Genomic DNA, 18,498 nt, shown 5'->3' on the forward strand with positions numbered 1-18,498 from the left:
CCCCATTTAATGTATTTTTTCATTATATCTTAATCAAACGTGCCCCAATCACTCTCATACGTATTTGAAAGTGAGGTGCAGACTGGCAGTCATTATCACCTGACAAAGTTTGATTTAGATCTGATCTGGATTGTGGATTTTGTGGACATTTGAATTTAACATAGAAAACCCCTTTTAATGTATATTTTACATTATATCTTAAACAAACATGCCCCAATCACTCTCATATTTGACAGTCAGGTGCAGACTGGCACTCACTACCGCCTGACAAAATTTGATCCAGATCTGATCTGGATTGTGGATTTTGTGGACATTTGAATTTAACGTAGAAAACCCTTTTAATGTATATTTTACATTATATCTTAAACATGCTCCAATCACCCTCATATTTGACAACGAGGTGCAAACTGGCACTCTCAGTGAATAGAAAGTTTGACCTACATCTGATGCGTATTGTGGATTTAGCAGATATTTAATTCTTTTTAACATTGAAAACCACTTTTGATCTATATTTTATGTTATATTTTAGCTTATGAACAGCCACTTCTAACAGGACTTTGACCTTCAGTTTTTTCCAAGGTAAAAATTTGTGGAATTGGAAACTAGCGTTGGCGGAGGTTTGCGCGCTACACGCATGGCGTTCTAGTTTTCTTTGTTTTCTTCCACACTGAATACATTCCAACCACAATTACTTTGATAGAAAAACAAACAAAATTTTGCTTGACATGTCTTTTTTTGAGGATATATCAAAGAATGTTGGTGCTTTAACCATAAAATTCACAAAATACAGCACAGTGCAAAAGTTTTAGGTGTCCCAGAGTTATAATAAAAGTAGTGTTTATGCTCTTCACCCCTTAGTGTTTTTGTTTTTTTTTGGGCATGTCAACACCAATCGGATCAATCCAAATATCGATAATATCGGTATCAGCATTGTTACTGATATTGATCCATTGAAATGAATACTTTCCACTGCTTTATTTACAAAAAGTGCAATGAAGCGGCAATTTTTTTTCAAATTTTTGTATTGTAGTTTCTGAACACTACCTAGAAAAAAGTTTCAATATGTTTTTAATTGATAATTGTGTGCACTTTAAGAAAAAAAAATACAGACATACCAATGTTTTTGGGGAAAAATGTTTTGTTACTCTTCTATTGTTTCTGAACAAAAACTTATGATGATAAAATGTTTTCTATTTACTTAGCCCAAATTCAGGCTGGAGCCTATCCCAGCAGTCACGGGGCGTGAGGCGAGGTACACCCTGGATAGGACACCAATCTACCGCAGATAGACAACCGCATATAGACAATCAAACACATTCACACCTGCACGCATTCCTACGGCCAATTTAAAGCTTCCAATTCACCCAACCAGATCACTCAAAGTGAACCCATGCAAACATGGGTAGAACGTGCAAACTCCACAAAGAAAGGCTCCGGGTGGGAATCGAACCCACAACCTTCTTGTGGTGAGGCAACAGTGCTAACCACTAATCCACCATGTTGCCCAATTTGGTTATACATCCACCTATTAAAAAGTATCAATATCGGTATACTGGCGTGATATCAGATCTTGTAGTATCACACACACCACTAGATCATATGATATTATGATTATAAAATACAATTACTCATAATTTAAGATACATTATCCTTCAAATAGCTTTTGAGGCCCTGCCACTTGTACTCTGGTGCAACTTATATACCAAAAAAAATAAATAAATCAAACGTGACTGGAACCCATTTTTCATACTGATTATCATTCAAGTTGAAATAGATCACACATTTTATTTATTTATGACTGTCAGGTTTTCATACTTAATGCTTTTGTGATGCATTAAATGTAAAAACAGAATACAGCAGAATAGTGCAGAGTACAATAGAATATATTTTAGGATAGAATAGAACAGAATAGGCACTTTGAGACACAGAATCCTGACCTGGAATACGACACTTCTTCAGCTGCTGCAGATCAAGAATCAGAACATAATTTTTTAATGTCTGGGGAAACCTGCCACAAGTCAGTGAATAATTTAATGGAAGAAAAATGTACTACAGAGAAAAAAGTTCCAGAGACATGCTTCGATATGGGGAAAAAAACTGATTTAAGTTGAACAGATTTGGATTTAAAATGATAGGCTTTACAAAGTTGTCAGTGCCAGCCAGCAGCTTCATCAGTGAGGAGTTTATATCAGCCCACATGATGATAAAGTCTTACAAATTACAGCTGAAGTGATTCAATAATTGGCAGAAATCAGGTCATTGAGCAGTGTCTCACAAATGAAGCAGGAGGCTGTTTATGACAGAAAAATTATAATGTAGTTTTACTGTTGGAAAGTGAATATTTTTCAGCTGAAAGAAATGTATTTTAAAAGAAATTTTTTTTTTAAATAAAGTAATTTGAAATACAACAACTGAGTAGTTCTGATATGTTAAGAGAGTGGCTAATTTTTTGATGTGCTAACATATTTCAGCAAATCTCTATATATATTTTAGTTACAGTTCCTCCAACTACCAGTGACATTATACACAGGAACAATAGCCCATTGAAGTTGAAGTTCTCCTCAAAAGTTGTAGAAGTGGCAGGACCCAAGTGTATAGCAAGTACATAGCTATAGCGCAAGAGTGCCCATCTGAGCCCGGCTGTCCTCACCTTCTATAGAGGAACAACAGAGAGTGTACTAACCAGTAGTATCTCTCTGTGGCATGAAAATAGCAGCCTTTCAGACAGGAAGGGGAGGGTCGTGAAGGCAAAGGGAGATTATTAGGGCCAGGCTACCAACCATTGGTGAACTGGCAGAACAGCGCTGCTTGTCCAGGGCAAGAAGGATAATCAGGAACACTTCACATCCTTTCAACAATCTGTTTTCGCTCCTGCCCTCAGATAGATGATACCATAGCCCAAGTTACAAAATACGCAGATTCAGGGACAGCTTTTACCCAACCACCATAAGTCAGTTAAATAGAAATCGATAGAAAGAACTGTGCAATATAGAATGTAGGACATAGAATACACTGTAGCATGTAGTTGCAGCTTTATCCTTGTGGCATCTTTATATGTGCAATTTCCCATGTTCTTTATTTATTATTGCATGTTTTGTCTACCCAGATGCAGAGGCCATTATTGATAGGTTATTAGGATCACTATCACACACCTTGGAGTGGTATTCTGTGCTTTATTCTGTGTTTTTATCTATGCATGCAGAGCATCGATATTTCGTTGTGACAGCATCTGTAACGTTTTTTTACTGAATGACAATATAAACAAGTTTAAGTATCACGCCAGTGCATAGCGCCAATGCATAGTGTAAATGCATTTGGGGCATATTCAACTCCATTTTTGTGTTTGCATGGTGTGTAATCTCAGCATAAAGTGACTTGTTTTTTGGGTGTAACATGAATTTAACTAAACTATTAAAAGTACATGTGAAATCTTTTTGGCTCATACTTTTGTACATTTTTACATACTGCACAGTTGCTCGGTATTCACGGTGGCACAAGGGGTCAGCGCACATACTAACCAAAAAGACGGCCCCTGGTTCAAGCCTACCTGTGGCCCATTCTCCATATGCAACAGGAAGGGTATCTGGTGTAAAATTTGTTGAAGTACATGGATTTACTGTGTTTATTTTAAGACAGTCTAGTTTGGAACTGATGTACATCCGAATGGACTATTGGAGGACTTTAGATGTGTTTTAAACAGGTTTAAGAACGGTATTCTGTTACTGTCATCCCTAAACAGTGAGTTTGAAAGAAATGGTCTTATTGATCCTTGATATCCTAAATGCTTGATCAATTAATCCGCCAAATAAAGGACAAATTATGACCAGCCTTATATGAAGTCATACATTCCAAACTTTGTAAACATACAAAATGGCTGTTTGATGGATGGTTGCTGTCGTGGTCGGGTCTCTAGTTGGAGTTGCACTGTGGTGAAGACCACACTGGGTCACGGTGAACCTAGAAAAACATTGCACCTGGAGTAATCGTTTGTCTCCGTGCCTCATTACTATCAGGCGGTCTCTGCATGAGCTCATTCATCAGCGGATACTGCCCTATTACCTGTGGCCGAGTCTGCAGACACAGTGGTGCCTTAGCGGCGTCACCAGTCCTTGTTTCGTCCTAATTAATGGCATGAGTCCTTTGTGCCACCAACTCACAAGACCTTTATTCAGGATGCCAATGAGCCGTATTTTCTCCTGTCACAGGACTAACCCATTTTTGGCAGTAGCAGGCTAACTGCTGAGTTTGACAAAATTCTGTTCTATTAGAAATGCTTTTAGTTATTTATCACTCTGTTGGAAAATAATTCTGAATGATACACACACACACACTTTCACATATTATTCACTTTTTCTTGTCTAGCAGCCCAGTTAGCTAGCCATGGTCTGCCCACTATAATGCTCTCTATGCTAGCTTATCTGGCTATCATAACTATGAACATCTCATGCAATAAAATTTTGCCCTTAAGTTAAACTTTTAGCAAGCAGTTTTGGGGTTAGTTGTATGGCCATACTTCTTAATAAATAATAATTAAAAAATACAACAATTCCATCCAGTAGTAGTTTATGAATGAGAGTAGGTTAGTAGCATGACTGCTTCCTAGCAGCCATGATAGGGGTAGTGTACTTAGCACAAAAAAAAGCCTGTTTTAAAAGCCTTATTTTAACAGACTGATGTAGCTCGATAAGCAAATAAATGTGGATATGCTTGAAAATTATTCTTTTTTGATAACTCATAAGATTTCAGGCACTTTATTTGGGTATTTTAGGCACTACAGTTGAAAATTAGCTTGTAGCTAACTGATATAATTTATCAAATGCTGACATTTATGTTCAACATTGTATTTGGTCACAGACAGAAATAAATAAATTGAAGTGATGACACGGTTTTAGAAGCGCCGCTCCAAGGCTAGCAGGCATGTTGTCTTCGGAGTTGGTAAAGTGAACACGACAGGGTCAAGGCCTCTGTATAGAAGAAATAACACATTAAGACTGTTAATCATTCTGAAGATGTCACAGCATATTTCTCTTTTTTAGACCATCTCTTCCTCACATTCTATTTTTTCCCCCCTGGAGTCGACTGCAGGTTTCTCCAGTTAAGGCCAGTACCCATTTATAGGTGGGTGGACTGAGACAATCCAAAACCAGAAATTGTTTGTTCATTGATTAATTTATATATATTATATATACACACTAGGGGTGTAATGATACACAAAAATCACGGTTCGGTACGTACCTCGGTTCTGAGGTTGTGGTTTGGTTCATTTTCAGTACAGTATGGGAACAAAATGCAAAACCTAAATTTGCTTGTTGTTTAAACCAACAATTTATTGTAACATTATACAAATAGGAAAATAAAATAATTGCAAAGTGCTGCCTGGTAATAAGTTAAATAAGATGTTCTCAAATAAATGACAAATGTATGAAATATTATTTTAAAAAAAACACATTCCTAGTAAACAGCTTTTCACAAAACCTTTCCACAAGTAAAGAGCAGCACAACGGTTCCAGCATGAAGCCCTGTTCAATTTTATTCAATCTTCATATTTTTTTGCCAGAAAAATTTACTTGTCCAAAACTGTCACACTAAGGATTTTTTTTAAAGAGAATTCATGTTAAAGAATCCCTTTACTTTTATACAATTTATTTTATTTTCTATCTCTATTAACTGTTTGTTTAATGTTTGTTAATATATCTTTTTAAATAAAGTTTTGAAAACAAAAACATTGTGGGAGAGGCAAAAAAGTGAGTAAAACCACCTTAAAAGTATTTAGAACCACAAATAAACTTGATTACTGGTTTGTTTGTTTATTTTGCCATTAAAATTAGCCATCACATATTAAAATAAAATAACTTCTCAAGGCCTCTCAATGTCTGGGGACTATTTAATCACAGCGCAGCAAACGAGGTCAGTCAGTAGGCTGAGCGAGCCTGAGTGAGGAGGATTGTAGATATCGCTCCGCTCAGCGCTTTACAGGCTGCTGCAGTGGAGGAGGAGGGGGAGACCCGCTGCCACTCGGTGACAACAGAGACCTTCACTTTCAGTCGCCAAACATCAGAAAAGTCTCCAGTAACGCCAGGAAAATAAGCTAGATTTTTCGCTTATGTCGCTTTTGACAAAATAAGTCGTCAAGAGGGTTTGGAGTCGCCAGATTTAGCGAGAAAGTCGCTAAGTTGGCAACACTGAATGTAAACACACACAATGCGAACTCACCCATGAACAGCCCTGTACCGAACCAAACGATTCAATACAAATACATGTATCATTACACCACCTATATATATATATATATATATATATGTGTGTGTGTGTGTATACATTTTACTTTTTATGGTAAAAACTGTGGGCGTTTATAAGCTTTTCCTTCTGCTCACCCTCTTTCAGTCACACAGGTTCACTGTTAAATTGTCCTCTGTGTTCATTCATTCATTCAATCCAGGTAAAGTGTCTTGTTCACGCACACAAACAGGTCGCGAGACTGGGAATCGAACTCAGGTCAGCATATTGGAAGCCCAACTGCTAATTCTCTATGCTACCTCCAACATAGCATACAACTAAAAATATAGCTTCTGCATACAAACTGTTGCAGTTCCTATGTGATTATTGTGATATTTGTGTCACACCCATTGAATTGAAGTTGAAAGTCCACACTATAAGCACTTCTAGGTTGTTTCATTTTAACTCCATTGCGGTAGCGTACAGAAGGAAAACAAAAAAACGGCGTCACTGTCCAAATACCTCTGGTCCTAACTGTACATCACCCCACCAGCCTTGAGGGTTGCACCGTCTCCGTCATCCCCTCTCCATTACAAAGCTGTACTTGTTTGTCCTGCTCCGTCTCCCTGCCCCAACATGCCGTCCTAAGGCAGCTTATCTTGTCCTCTCTGGTGGTTTTTAAAGTCCTTCCAGTCCTGCTGTTCAAGACGTGAAATATTCAGGAACACCTGCGTATCGGACGGCTGCTTCTACACCAGTACAGCTGGGCGTTGCATGCCTGTTTGCGTGTCGGAAAACAATCAAGTTGAGTTCAACATGATGCATCTTTAACAGTTCAAGTGACAAACAAACATACAATGTCAAGATGCAAGGAGAAATTGTATAAAGCCGGACGGGCAGCAAATTCTACGAGATATTTCAACACCGGAATAAGTTAACAGTGAAATTACTTCATATGTTGAAGGCCGCCATCCTTCTCAGCAGCTACTACTCTTTGAAAGCTGCTTGTGAACCTCTGCGCTCTAGCTTCACGATCTATAGTGCACGAACTAAGGCGCATAGTGCAAGTGCACTTGGTGAATGTCCAACTCAGTTTTGACATGGAATGCTGTTTTCCTTGGAGATACTATATTTGCATCTAAGAAAAGCCATTTGTTTTCAGAAGATGCATATACCGTATTTTCTGGAGTATACGTTTTTTTCTTTACTTTATTAGTTTGGTAGCTCCTGTGACTTATACTCTGGTGCAACTTACATATGGAAAAATCACATTCATTAATAATAGCTATAATGACTGTTTATAGAAGACTTTCCCAGGAATCAAAGCACTAAACAAAACAGATTAACTAGTGAGTTGCCTGTGGGGATCCACGGGGTCTAGATTGACCCAGAATACGTAAGCATACCAAACGGCAAATGTCAGCTTTCCCCAATTTCTCCGTGAATGAAGTTACACAAGCACAGACATACAAGGACGCGCACTTGCCTTTTAATAAGTAGATGATTTACCGCCCCCTGCTGGAATGGCATGTGAGTCCAGAATTTAATCATCACCATCCATTGTTCACTGTTACCTAATATCCCTAATGTCTCTAAAAATATTAGCCCTATCAACTTTGTTTCCTCCTTGACCCAAAATACATAAATATACCAAACACAAATGTCAGTTCTCCCCAGTTTCTTCATAATCGAAGCCATAAACGCGCATGCACGGAGGCCAATTGGCTATTAATATATAGATAATAAAAGAATCAATGATAATACCAAAACGTATACTACAACAATGCACAAAAAACCCAAATTAAAGAGCTGACAATACAGAAAATGGTGCGACATTCTTTGGAAAATACAGAAAATTGATCATTCAGTGCTAACATACAAATTAAATAATGCTAAATTTTCACTCAAAACAAATACTGCAGCACAGAATTCTTATGTCTGTTAGTAAAATTAACTGCACAAAAAGCCATATTATCTCAAATATTTGTAATAAAATGAAACACGGACGAGTCTACAGCAGCTAGGTGCTACATGTTAGCAGAAGCTGCTGCTAGCAATGGATGTCTGCACCAGGCACATGCTAGCTATCAAAAATGACCATGCCCTTAATTATTCATAACTTTATGGCTGAGAATAGCTTAAACTTTTAAGTTATTTAACAATTATCTGCCACATACAGTTATGAGAAAGGAAACATGCTTTGGAGGCCAAAAAATATATATGTATATTTTTATACAAGGTTGTAAACATGTTGGCTATAAATGCATTTAGCACGCTAAAGCTAGCTGACTCAGGCCACCGGCGGAGCTGGCTGTTGCAATTACATTTCATACAAAGGAGAAAATGGAGAGAGGAAAGGGAGGAGTGGAAAACACACAAGGTAACAAAGGAATGATGAATTTATTAGAGAATGAGGAGCGAAAGAAGTGGAGGACAAAAATAAGGAGGATAAAAGCACAGAGGGATCAGTTTTAGCGTATTTTGTGCTGGAGGAGAAATCACACAGACACTTGTTAATTTAGGGATTTAAGTTCAAGCGTGCAGAAAGTAAGCATAAGCTCTCACGCTCAGAGGAAATTTCTACTTTTCAATAATTTGCAGAACGTTTTGTAAGAAAAAAACCCACAGGCAGTTGTCGGGTAATTAGTAGCTATTAAGGATTTGGTTAAGTGTTTACTATGTTAAGACGTTGGTTAATTATTTAGTGAGACTGACATTGAAATAGATGTATGAAAACACACTTGAATGAATTAATCGTATCCTCCTGCGTGTGTGTGTGTGTGTGTGTGTGTGTGTGTGTGTGTGTGTGTGTGGTCTCTTACATACAGTGCTAACAGAAGCATACAGTCTTCCATTGCGTCCGTTGTTTTTGTAATTACATGGGTGTTGGGCGCAACTAAAAGCCAACACCATTACTGTTTATTTACATAGGGGCAACTTGTCAGAAAAGCAAGTACGGTGAACCAACCACCATCCGATAAGATGCAGCTGTTAGATTTTTCTACCACGGCGGTAATGTTGGCAGTTGCCTTTTGTGTTCTTTTAGTCATTGCAGAATAGGGACTTAATGACATTGAAACGTGTTAGAACAGCAGTACACCCGGCTTGAGTATCAGTAGAAAGGATAGTAGACGAGACAGCGGCTCTCAGCCAAAGCTCCTACGGTATTTTCCAACCACTGCCTGTTTTATATGTACTTTTTTCAGCTACAAATAGCAGAACAGCAGTCTTGTCAATAGCTTCCGGCGAATACCAAATTCACCAATGAGGGTAGAGTGGTCCCTTGCTGATCGCTGGAGTTCCATTCTAAAAACAGCCCGCAATAGGCGAAATCCGCTAAGTAGTCAGCGTTATGCACAATGCACGTGCTCTGCCTTCGCGGTGCCATGACTGGCCTGCTTGATGAGGACGCAGAACACAATTCGCTGTAAAAAAAAAAAAAAAAAAAAAAAAGCATGCAAAATTGGACTAAAGAAATCCGCGAAACTGCGAGGCCGCGAAAGGTGAACCGCGTTATAGCGAGGGACCACTGTACTCATGTTGCTGGATACTCTGGGTTGGTCTTAAAGAAATTTTAATTGAAGGTTTTGCATAGATGTCCCACAAACCACTTAGGAATTACCACCATTTGGATACACAGTCTTTCCATGCACTGGTGCAGTATGTCAATATAGCCACCCTACTGTAGATATGCTTAGGATCCTGGTGATCACTCAGGTAGACAACTGGTGCATCCCCAACTCTCGAAAGTAACTGTTTGCAGCCAGGTGAAATGTGTACATCCCCTTGGTCTTCTCCAGCCTCCAGGGTCCTCACCACTGATACATCTATGTGTTGGATAATGCCTGGAAAAATATGTCACATGTCCAAATTGTTGGCAGCTGATGTTTCTCCGCAATGCAAGTGATGGTCCTCATCCAAGTCTTCTTCTACTTGTCTGACACAAAGTCATTCCAGCAGTACCCAAGGATGCTCTGGGTAGGCCTAGAACTCGACATTTAGTTGTCTCAGTAGATCTATGGTTAGCAAACCAGTGAACTCAATTTTGAGAGCCCATAAGTAAAGGGATAAACAAAATATAAGCATTATTTTTAATACAAAGACATTTTTGCAGCTAGTTTTCTTGAGACAAGTCAAGAGATGGATACATGAACATTTCCAAGTCACTGAATGTGTCTTGGACTTTATTTACATCAATCATGAACAAAATACAAAAAGTATAGCATCTATGGTAAATCTGCATAGATGTTTAAGAATTCAAATGAAAACTGATGTTCTTCACAAAGATTGTACCAAATGAAAGTGTTTTGACCATTTCCTTGCAAAACCTCAGTGCTCCTGCTGTGGCTCAGTGCTAGAGCCACTGCAGTTTTGGCATCATGGTGGCTGTAGGTGTAATGACACAATCACTGAGGTGGCTCCTATTCTGATTATGTCTATCTTTTTTTTTCCAGGTGGCTTCCCTGGGTGTAACCACCTTCACCCTGTGTGCTCTATGCATTGACCGCTTTCGAGCGGCCACTAACGTCCAAATGTACTATGAGATGATCGAGAACTGCACATCTACTACAGCCAAGCTGGCCGTCATTTGGATTGGGGCGCTCCTATTGGCCTTGCCGGAGCTCCTCATTCGTCAGCTGGTATCAGAAGACACAGGAATCCCAGACAAGCCACCTGTGGAACATTGTATCATCAGGATTTCGACCTCTCTACCGGACATGCTGTACGTGCTGGGGTTGACCTACGAGGGCGCTCGGCTGTGGTGGTGCTTCGGTTGCTACTTTTGCCTCCCGACACTTTTCACCATTGGCTGCTCGTTGGTGACTGCGAGAAAAATCCGGCTTGCCAAGCAGGCCAGTGTGCGTAGCAACAAGAAGCAGATCCGGATGGAGAGCCAGATGAACTGCACCGTCGTAGCATTGGCGATCGTTTACGGTGCGTGTGTTATGCCTGAGAACATCTGCAACATAGTGTCCGCATACATGGCGGCCGATGTTCCTGAGCGCACTATGTCCATTCTCCACCTTCTCTCTCAGTTACTGCTTTTCTGCCGAGCCGCCGTGACGCCGGTGCTGCTGCTTCTCTTGTGTCGCCCGCTCGGCAGGGCATTCTTAGACTGCTGCTGTTGCTGCTGCTGTAACCACGTCCCATCTTCGGCCACGGCCAGTGATGACAACGAACACGAGTGTACTACAGAGCTGGAGCTGTCGCCTTTCAGCACCATCCGCAGGGAGTTGAGTAACTACACACCTGCAGGCTCTAACTGCTAAAGCGACGGTCCTCATCAGGGATGGAAAATTCACTGGCAACCCGTTAGCCTCTGCTTACTATTTTGTTTGACTGTGATGGAGAAACGTGGCTGACCTAGTCTACTCATGACGATGGACACAGAATAGTTACATTCAATCAGATTTTGCAGCACTCATTCCAAATTTTAGCATGTACATTTCCATTAACAGCAACCCTTTTTGTCCAGGAATGCTAATAAAAAGCAGTGTCTTCTTTTAACATCTACCCTGGGGTGCTCTTTAAACAGGGTATCTTAGAATTAACTGTACACTGGTTATAGTGCTGGGCATATGACCAAAAATTTCTATCACTGTTTTTATTGTGATTCTGACAGATTCAATGTGTATCCCTTGTTTTTAGCTTTGGCATGACTGGGCCTTGTTCTACTGTCAGTGTCAAGGGTACTTAAGTATTAATTTATCATTTATAATCTCTCTGCCCTCAGTTTCTTCATTGTCCATATCTGCTCATTCTTGACTCTACTGAAGTGACAGAACCTCTCCAATCTAATATCTCTTTATGCTATCTGGCTAGCTAGCAAAGTTTCAATTTTAAAACTAGTTTTGACTTTTTCAATGCAGGGCTTTTACTTCAAAGAGTATTTATGAAGTTTTATGGAGTATTTATGCTCTTTTTTGTTTTGTCAGTCGACTAGTAGACACTCCTGTCCTGTTGGTGGTAGCAGTGTATCAACAGGTTTTTCAGCAACCACTAAGCTTGCAAGAAGAAGCGTTATGCTAACTTAGCTAACATTATATATTATTGATAACCTCTGTAGTAACATTATCAGTTTGCTGTTGGACAGTCCCAACGATAATTTTTGAGCTAGTTGATAACTGCGGTGGATACTGCAACATTTCTTAATGTTACTCACTTCAAGCAGCATTTGTAATAAAGTCAATGCCGCCCCGCGTTTGCTAACAGAGACCGTTAAAGAAACGTAGAAGCATTTTTGTCTTGCACAGCTTGCATAATTCATGGGAAACTAATAATTGTTACTTTCTAATTTTATATATTGTAAACATAATGCAATGCTAGCATGATGGTATTTTTGTTTCCTTTTAGCAGCAATTAGTTTCCTTGAGTCACATGATATATCCATAAATAATACCAACCACATTAGCACGTAAATTGACATACAAAAGGTTTATAAGATATCCAACCACATAATTACCCAACAACTGTAGTGGGTGTGTAAGTTATATCAGCTATCTATGACCATGAAAACTGTTCTCAGCCATTGTGGCTAAAATAATCCAATCTCTTTTAGCTACATGCTATTTCTCTTAGCATTTAGCTACATGACTAAGGCAGAGCTAGCCAAGACACACACAGCATTCCATAGTGCTTCTACCACCAACTTAGTAGTTGTTGCACTGTGGCAGAAATTAAGAACGACATACCACCCAGCACTAACTGATTACCTTCACATGTTAGCAATCTTGCCTCAAACCTTTAAAACCTAAAATCTACTGTGTATGCCTCAAGATTTCTCGATCGTTTTCCATGTCTGTCTGATATCCTTTCAATATGTTTCAATCAAAAACAAGAAACCAAGCATAGATGGCACATACAATGTAACAATATATTGTACTGTACATCCATCACAACCCGTTCTGTCAATGTTTGTCATGAGCCTGGTTGATATTGTGTTTAAGAGACGTTCTGTTGTATTCTCAAAACCTTGATTCAAACACAGCTGATTATATACGTAGGGTCACACTGCCTTTAGAAATAGAAAGATCAGTTTACAGTTTATTACAGTAACTAGTCGTAGTGCAAGTGTAGAGTACCTCCAGAGTAATACCAAGAAGAAAATGTTGAATTTCTTCTAGGATTGGGGAGTAGCCAAATCTACACAATGCACGCAGTGTAAATGGAAACGCACACAGTGACTCGGTGTAGAAGGTAACTGGGCTGGTCTCAGCGAAAAGACCGATTTAAAAGGTTTGGACAAAGTGGAACCCCATTAGGGCAGAGTGGACTGAATAGAGCGATTATGAATAGAGTGGCAAGTAATGGAACTTCACGCTGTAGAATATAATTGAAAGGAGTCAAAACGGACCGGCCGAACATATTGATCTGCACTGTTGTATCATATTACGCCTTACACATTGGGCTGTATATATACTGTACACTGTCTTTGGTGCTCTTATGATGGATGCGCTGTAAACAATAAATCCATTGGTTCATCCTAAAATTTGCAAGGAATTTCATATTTGTGGTCTAGAAGACAGATTACACTTAAATGTGACTATGGTAAACAATAAGAAAAAATCAGTAGAGTTCCACTGAGCCTCAGTCTCATTTGTTTTGGTAGGGGTTTTTTTTTTACATTTTGAGTGGAAACCTAAAATCTACTCATGCAGTATCATTTAAATTTACAATCCAGCAATTAATCAAGATTAATACACCAAAGAACAGCAGCCAGACTGCATATTGCCACCAGTGGGCCAATAATCCTCCAGATCAGGATTATTTTATCCATGATCAACCTACCCACTGGTAGAATGCACCATAATCATTCACTAGCATGATTCATTTTCCATTTATGGCATTCACATGTGCGAAATCCTAATTTAGTTACTGTTATCTACATAGGATTGCAACCCCCGTATGGTAACTGTATAATTAGTCTTTGAAAATTACCCACAAAAGTGTCTCCCCAGAAAAGCTAACCACTCACGCAATTTAGCACTTAATTATCTGGGATCTTAGTAAATCAGGCCCTTAACCTGCATTGGCCCAGTACATCCAGTTGTAAATAGGTACTGCCCTTGGTAGGGGAAGTAACAGGGAGTCGCTTCATGCTACAGAAGCCAGAGCTAAGCAGTGGCACCAAAAGGTCTCATGAGTAAAATGGAACTTTTTAAGTGAAAAGAGTCCTGGGTGGTGGTTTCTCCATTTCTGATAACTTTGCTAGAAAATCTGAACAGCCCAAACAGCTGACTCGACAAAAAAGCATTCAACAAGGCACTAGCTACTTATAGTCGACTATGATCACTATCCCAACCCTAGATTTTACGTCTCTGGAACTCTACTGGAGGAATGGACCACCATCAGCGATGAAAGTTTTCCAGAAATTACCGGAAATCAGGGTTTCTACTCACGTTTCCAGGTTATTTTTGACAACATATGTCAGAGTCCATTCATTCAGTTGATTTCCGTTTGATGCCCAAACAGTTGGTGGCAGTAATGCACCGTGTTGGTTTGCAAGCCTCCAATAATTTCCAAACAAGAAGGGGTCATTTCTTTTGGGCTTAAGAGTTTATAAAGTCATATTTTTGGGGACTGCGCTGTTGTTTTCCTAACGGTTTAGTTTGTTGTGGACGTTAAAAGTCATGAGCTGTGTTTTTTTCCTCCTGTAATCATACATTAAGTGGAGCTAACTGGTGAAGCCTTCAGATGCTAAAAATGCTAACGCTGTTAGCATTCAGACAAGCGTTTAACTCTCAGTCTGTGAGTCAAAACCACAAGATTAATGAGTTTGAGCAATGGACAAAAATTTGTCTGAGGTCAGAGTGAAAATACGTGACGTTAGTGGTCTGCCTCTGAGGTTCATCAGCTAAATTAGCTTTTAGCTGCTGGATGTTGAATCATTCACTGGTGAGCTGATTGTTCGACCTATTTTTTATTTTTTACAAAATAAAGCTACAGTTTTTATTTTCTTGTAGTTATGACGACTAAGTTATTTATAGTTTTTTTAACCATCAAGAAATCAAAGAAAATAGCACAGTGCTGTTTCATAATTCTTTATATTTTAAGAAATAGATTTCTTGACCCTTATCAGAAATATACTTTTGCTGAATGAATGAATGAATGAATCTACATTTACTACATGTACACATTAGTTTCCATGCTATTTTATTTGTCTAAAATAGTTTTGTAATGTAAGAAGTATTTTTTTTCCAACTTCAAAATGTATAGTAATCAGAAATTAATCTTGCAGTAAAAACATTTGTAAGGATTTTAAGGTGGCCAAGAATTTTAAAACAACCAATAGCTCCAAAGCTCCTGCCAAAACTAGGAAATCTCAGGAGGATTGGTTGAACAAGTTGATGCATTAATGTGCAATAAATACTCCTTTTGTTACATTTGCATTGATTGTTTTTTTTTAAACTGTCATTTCTTTTACGGTGTAGTTTTCTGAACCACAGTGTTTTTTATTATTATAGGCTGGTAGCACAATAAAAGCTGTAGGAAAAGACTGGGGTGGAAAAATTGACCTGACTGTCCCCCCCCCCCCCAAAAAAAAAAAAAAAACTTGGAAATTTTTTTGTTTGTTTGTTTGTTTGTTTGTTTTTGGTGGGTAAATAGACCTGAAAATGTATCGGAATCCATCTGAGATACCAAATTTTTCTAGGGGAGAACCCCCAGACCTGCCGCCAGGGGCTTCGGTCCTTTGGCCCTTGCCAAAACTTTTCAGTCCCCCCCCCACATGGCCCACTTTCATCACTGATCATTCATTCAAAATGTATTGGGGGGGTGGTGTTATGGTCTAGTGTTTAAGTATTGGGATTGAGGCCCCATATATTTAGGTGTCTCTGCATAGGCTTTGTAGACTAGAGGATCCTCAGAACACCAACCAGACTGAACAATCAGACTGGAAGAGCCCTATGGCACCCTTCACCCCACATTCCTTTCCCCCATCACGAAATAAATTCGTACCCCATTACAAAAAGTGCCCCATTTTCATATCCCCATCACGAACCCATAGATTAATGTACTTTTTGTACTTTTGGTTGCATGATGACGGTAGAGCGTGCTGTTTAATGCATCAGTCCCAAATGCAGTTACCAGATCTCAACTTTCGTGAACACCAGTGGAAAGGCCACAGCGTAGGATTCACAAAATTTTAATAAACCATTAAATGACCCCATAGATCTCTTCTTTTTGTTCTTGGCTTAGTCATGCAGTTTGGTTCCTTTGGTTTTTAGGACGAACCAATGAAATGTTCTTTTCACAGTGTATAAAACATTTGTGTATTTTACTGTAGATCTGTTTACTTTAATCCTGTTAATCAGACCTGGGTCAAAACAGTTCACACCTCTGATAACAACCAGTAGAAGTGTTGCTGAAACCTTCAGTCGAGGAAACACGTGGAAGCGATGGTCGGCACTATTTTGGGTTTCGAAGCCTACATAAAGCTTACATAGTTCCACTTCCTTAAATGTAAGTAATTCGCCTTAAGATGAATGGAGGTGCTGGTGATGACCCAGGTGTTATGTTCATGGGCGTATTGTATATTTTGATGAATCTTTGACATACAGTTCTACACTGCCGAACACCTTCTGTCTGTCTCTCGTGCTGTTGTGGTAGTAGCATACTGGCTCTGGGCGTGTCTCTCAGAATGGCTGTCCATTGGCAAAAGGTGGACAATCTTATCAGAACACATACATTTAATAAACTGGCCTTTTTTCCGCCCCTGAAGCTTCTTGAAACAAGATCCAAGTGGGCTCAGCATCTGGTTGAAGCAGCCTGCAGGTCTTCAAGTTACTAGAGGAAATGGACAGGGATGTAGTAGGTCTTCCACAGTTCCTGCAGTCTGTTAACCTGTTTTATTAGCCATCTTATCAGGACAGTGTGCAGGTCTTCCTCAGATCCAAGATTCCCATTAAATTTTTGCACAAATTCAGGAATTATCACATTGTATCAGGTTACATGAACGATCTGATGTCCAATCCTTTTGCTGATGGAGGACCAGTGTGACCCAGTCTTTCACACAACCAGGTCCATAAGTATTTGGACAGTGACCATTTCTATTATTTTGCCTCTGTGCAACACCACAGTAGGATTAAAATGAAACAACTACATATCACATTGACCATTTAGGAATTATGATTTTTTTTGTAGTCCCTTTATTTTTTTTTTTTTAGAGTCCATAAGTAATTGCACAAGCAAAATATACCAAATGTTGCCAATATAAGCAATCACTTTTACATCCACTTTACCTTAGAAAAGCCACAGGATGATTTCATGGGCATTTCCAAGCCACTAAATATGTCCTAGGATTCTTTTATGGTAATTTTAAGAATTATTAAGTAATAAGTAATAAAAAAAAATTGTAAAGGATATGAGGTATAATCAGTGTAAAATCATTAAGAAATACAAACAGTATCAAACTATGATAACATCTGCCTGAAGTAGCCAGTACTCAAAAACCGTGTGGGAAGCCACCAAGACCTGTAACAACAAGCCTGAAATTTCTTGTGTTCTTTTTGAGTGAACCCTTCTCAGTGCTCTCCACCATGAAGATATAGCATCTACAGTTTGTTTAATCACACCCACAGAAGCCTGTAAGCCTATCAGAACTGACAAGGTACCTTGGTGGCTTCCTTCACTTATTTCCTCTTTGTGCAGTCACTTAATTTTTGGAAGCTGCCTAGTCCAGACAAATTTCCAACACAGTACAATGCAGTTTTCATTTCATAATTCATCCATTTATTTTCTAAATCCATTTATTCCAGTTAAGGGGAGGCTTAAAGATTGCAGGGAATGAGGTCCAAGACACATTTAGTGAAGTGGAAATGTTCGTGTGTCCATCCCATGACTCATTTAAAGAAAACACGAGGAACTATGGGAAAAAAATGTCCATCATTACTAAGTAGTTACACCCCTTGAACTGGGTGGGGGTAGATACACTGTCCAAATATTTATGGGCCTGACTATTCCCGGGAAACCGTCTCAGGGGTTCAGTGTCTAGTAATGTGGTTTAAACTAATGGCGACGTGTTTGTGAGACATGTGTTCTAAACTTTGTGAGTATCCTCTTCACGCTCAACAAAATGTGTCGGTACCTAAAAATGTATAAGCACATGACCACTATTGTCTTGAAATCTAGTCACTGGTTTCGAAAATAGCTTTTTCTATAGCCAAAAATGTGTCCCTTTGTTTAAGAACTTTATCTTCAAAACTGTATATTAAAATTCTAAATGTACCATTAAATGAGTAGTCATTTTGTATTTATTACCATTTGCCATATTTATTACATTTC

The 18,498-nt window shown here is 39.0% G+C and overlaps 1 protein-coding gene and 1 long non-coding RNA gene across 2 annotated transcripts in view; one reads left to right on the forward strand and one right to left on the reverse strand.

Annotated features, from left to right (window-relative positions):
- gpr37b (G protein-coupled receptor 37b) overlaps positions 1–12,314 on the forward strand; it is a 28,858-nt gene extending 16,544 nt beyond the window's left edge. Inside the window, exon 2 of the mRNA XM_034163304.1 lies at positions 10,671–12,314. Within this exon, the coding sequence (XP_034019195.1) occupies positions 10,671–11,486 (816 nt within the window). The 3' untranslated portion in view covers positions 11,487–12,314. The remainder of the gene's footprint in view (positions 1–10,670) is intronic.
- Positions 17–18,284, reverse strand: LOC117503979. Its single transcript, XR_004558703.1, has 3 exons — positions 18,118–18,284; positions 16,233–16,240; positions 17–28 (listed from the first exon to the last, which is right to left on the reverse strand). It is a non-coding gene; the product is annotated as an uncharacterized LOC117503979 (long non-coding RNA).
- Between the last annotated feature and the right edge of the window lie 214 nt (positions 18,285–18,498).

The sequence above is a fragment of the Thalassophryne amazonica genome, chromosome 22, assembly GCF_902500255.1.
Source record: "Thalassophryne amazonica chromosome 22, fThaAma1.1, whole genome shotgun sequence".
NCBI classification, from domain to species: Eukaryota; Metazoa; Chordata; class Actinopteri; order Batrachoidiformes; family Batrachoididae; genus Thalassophryne; species Thalassophryne amazonica.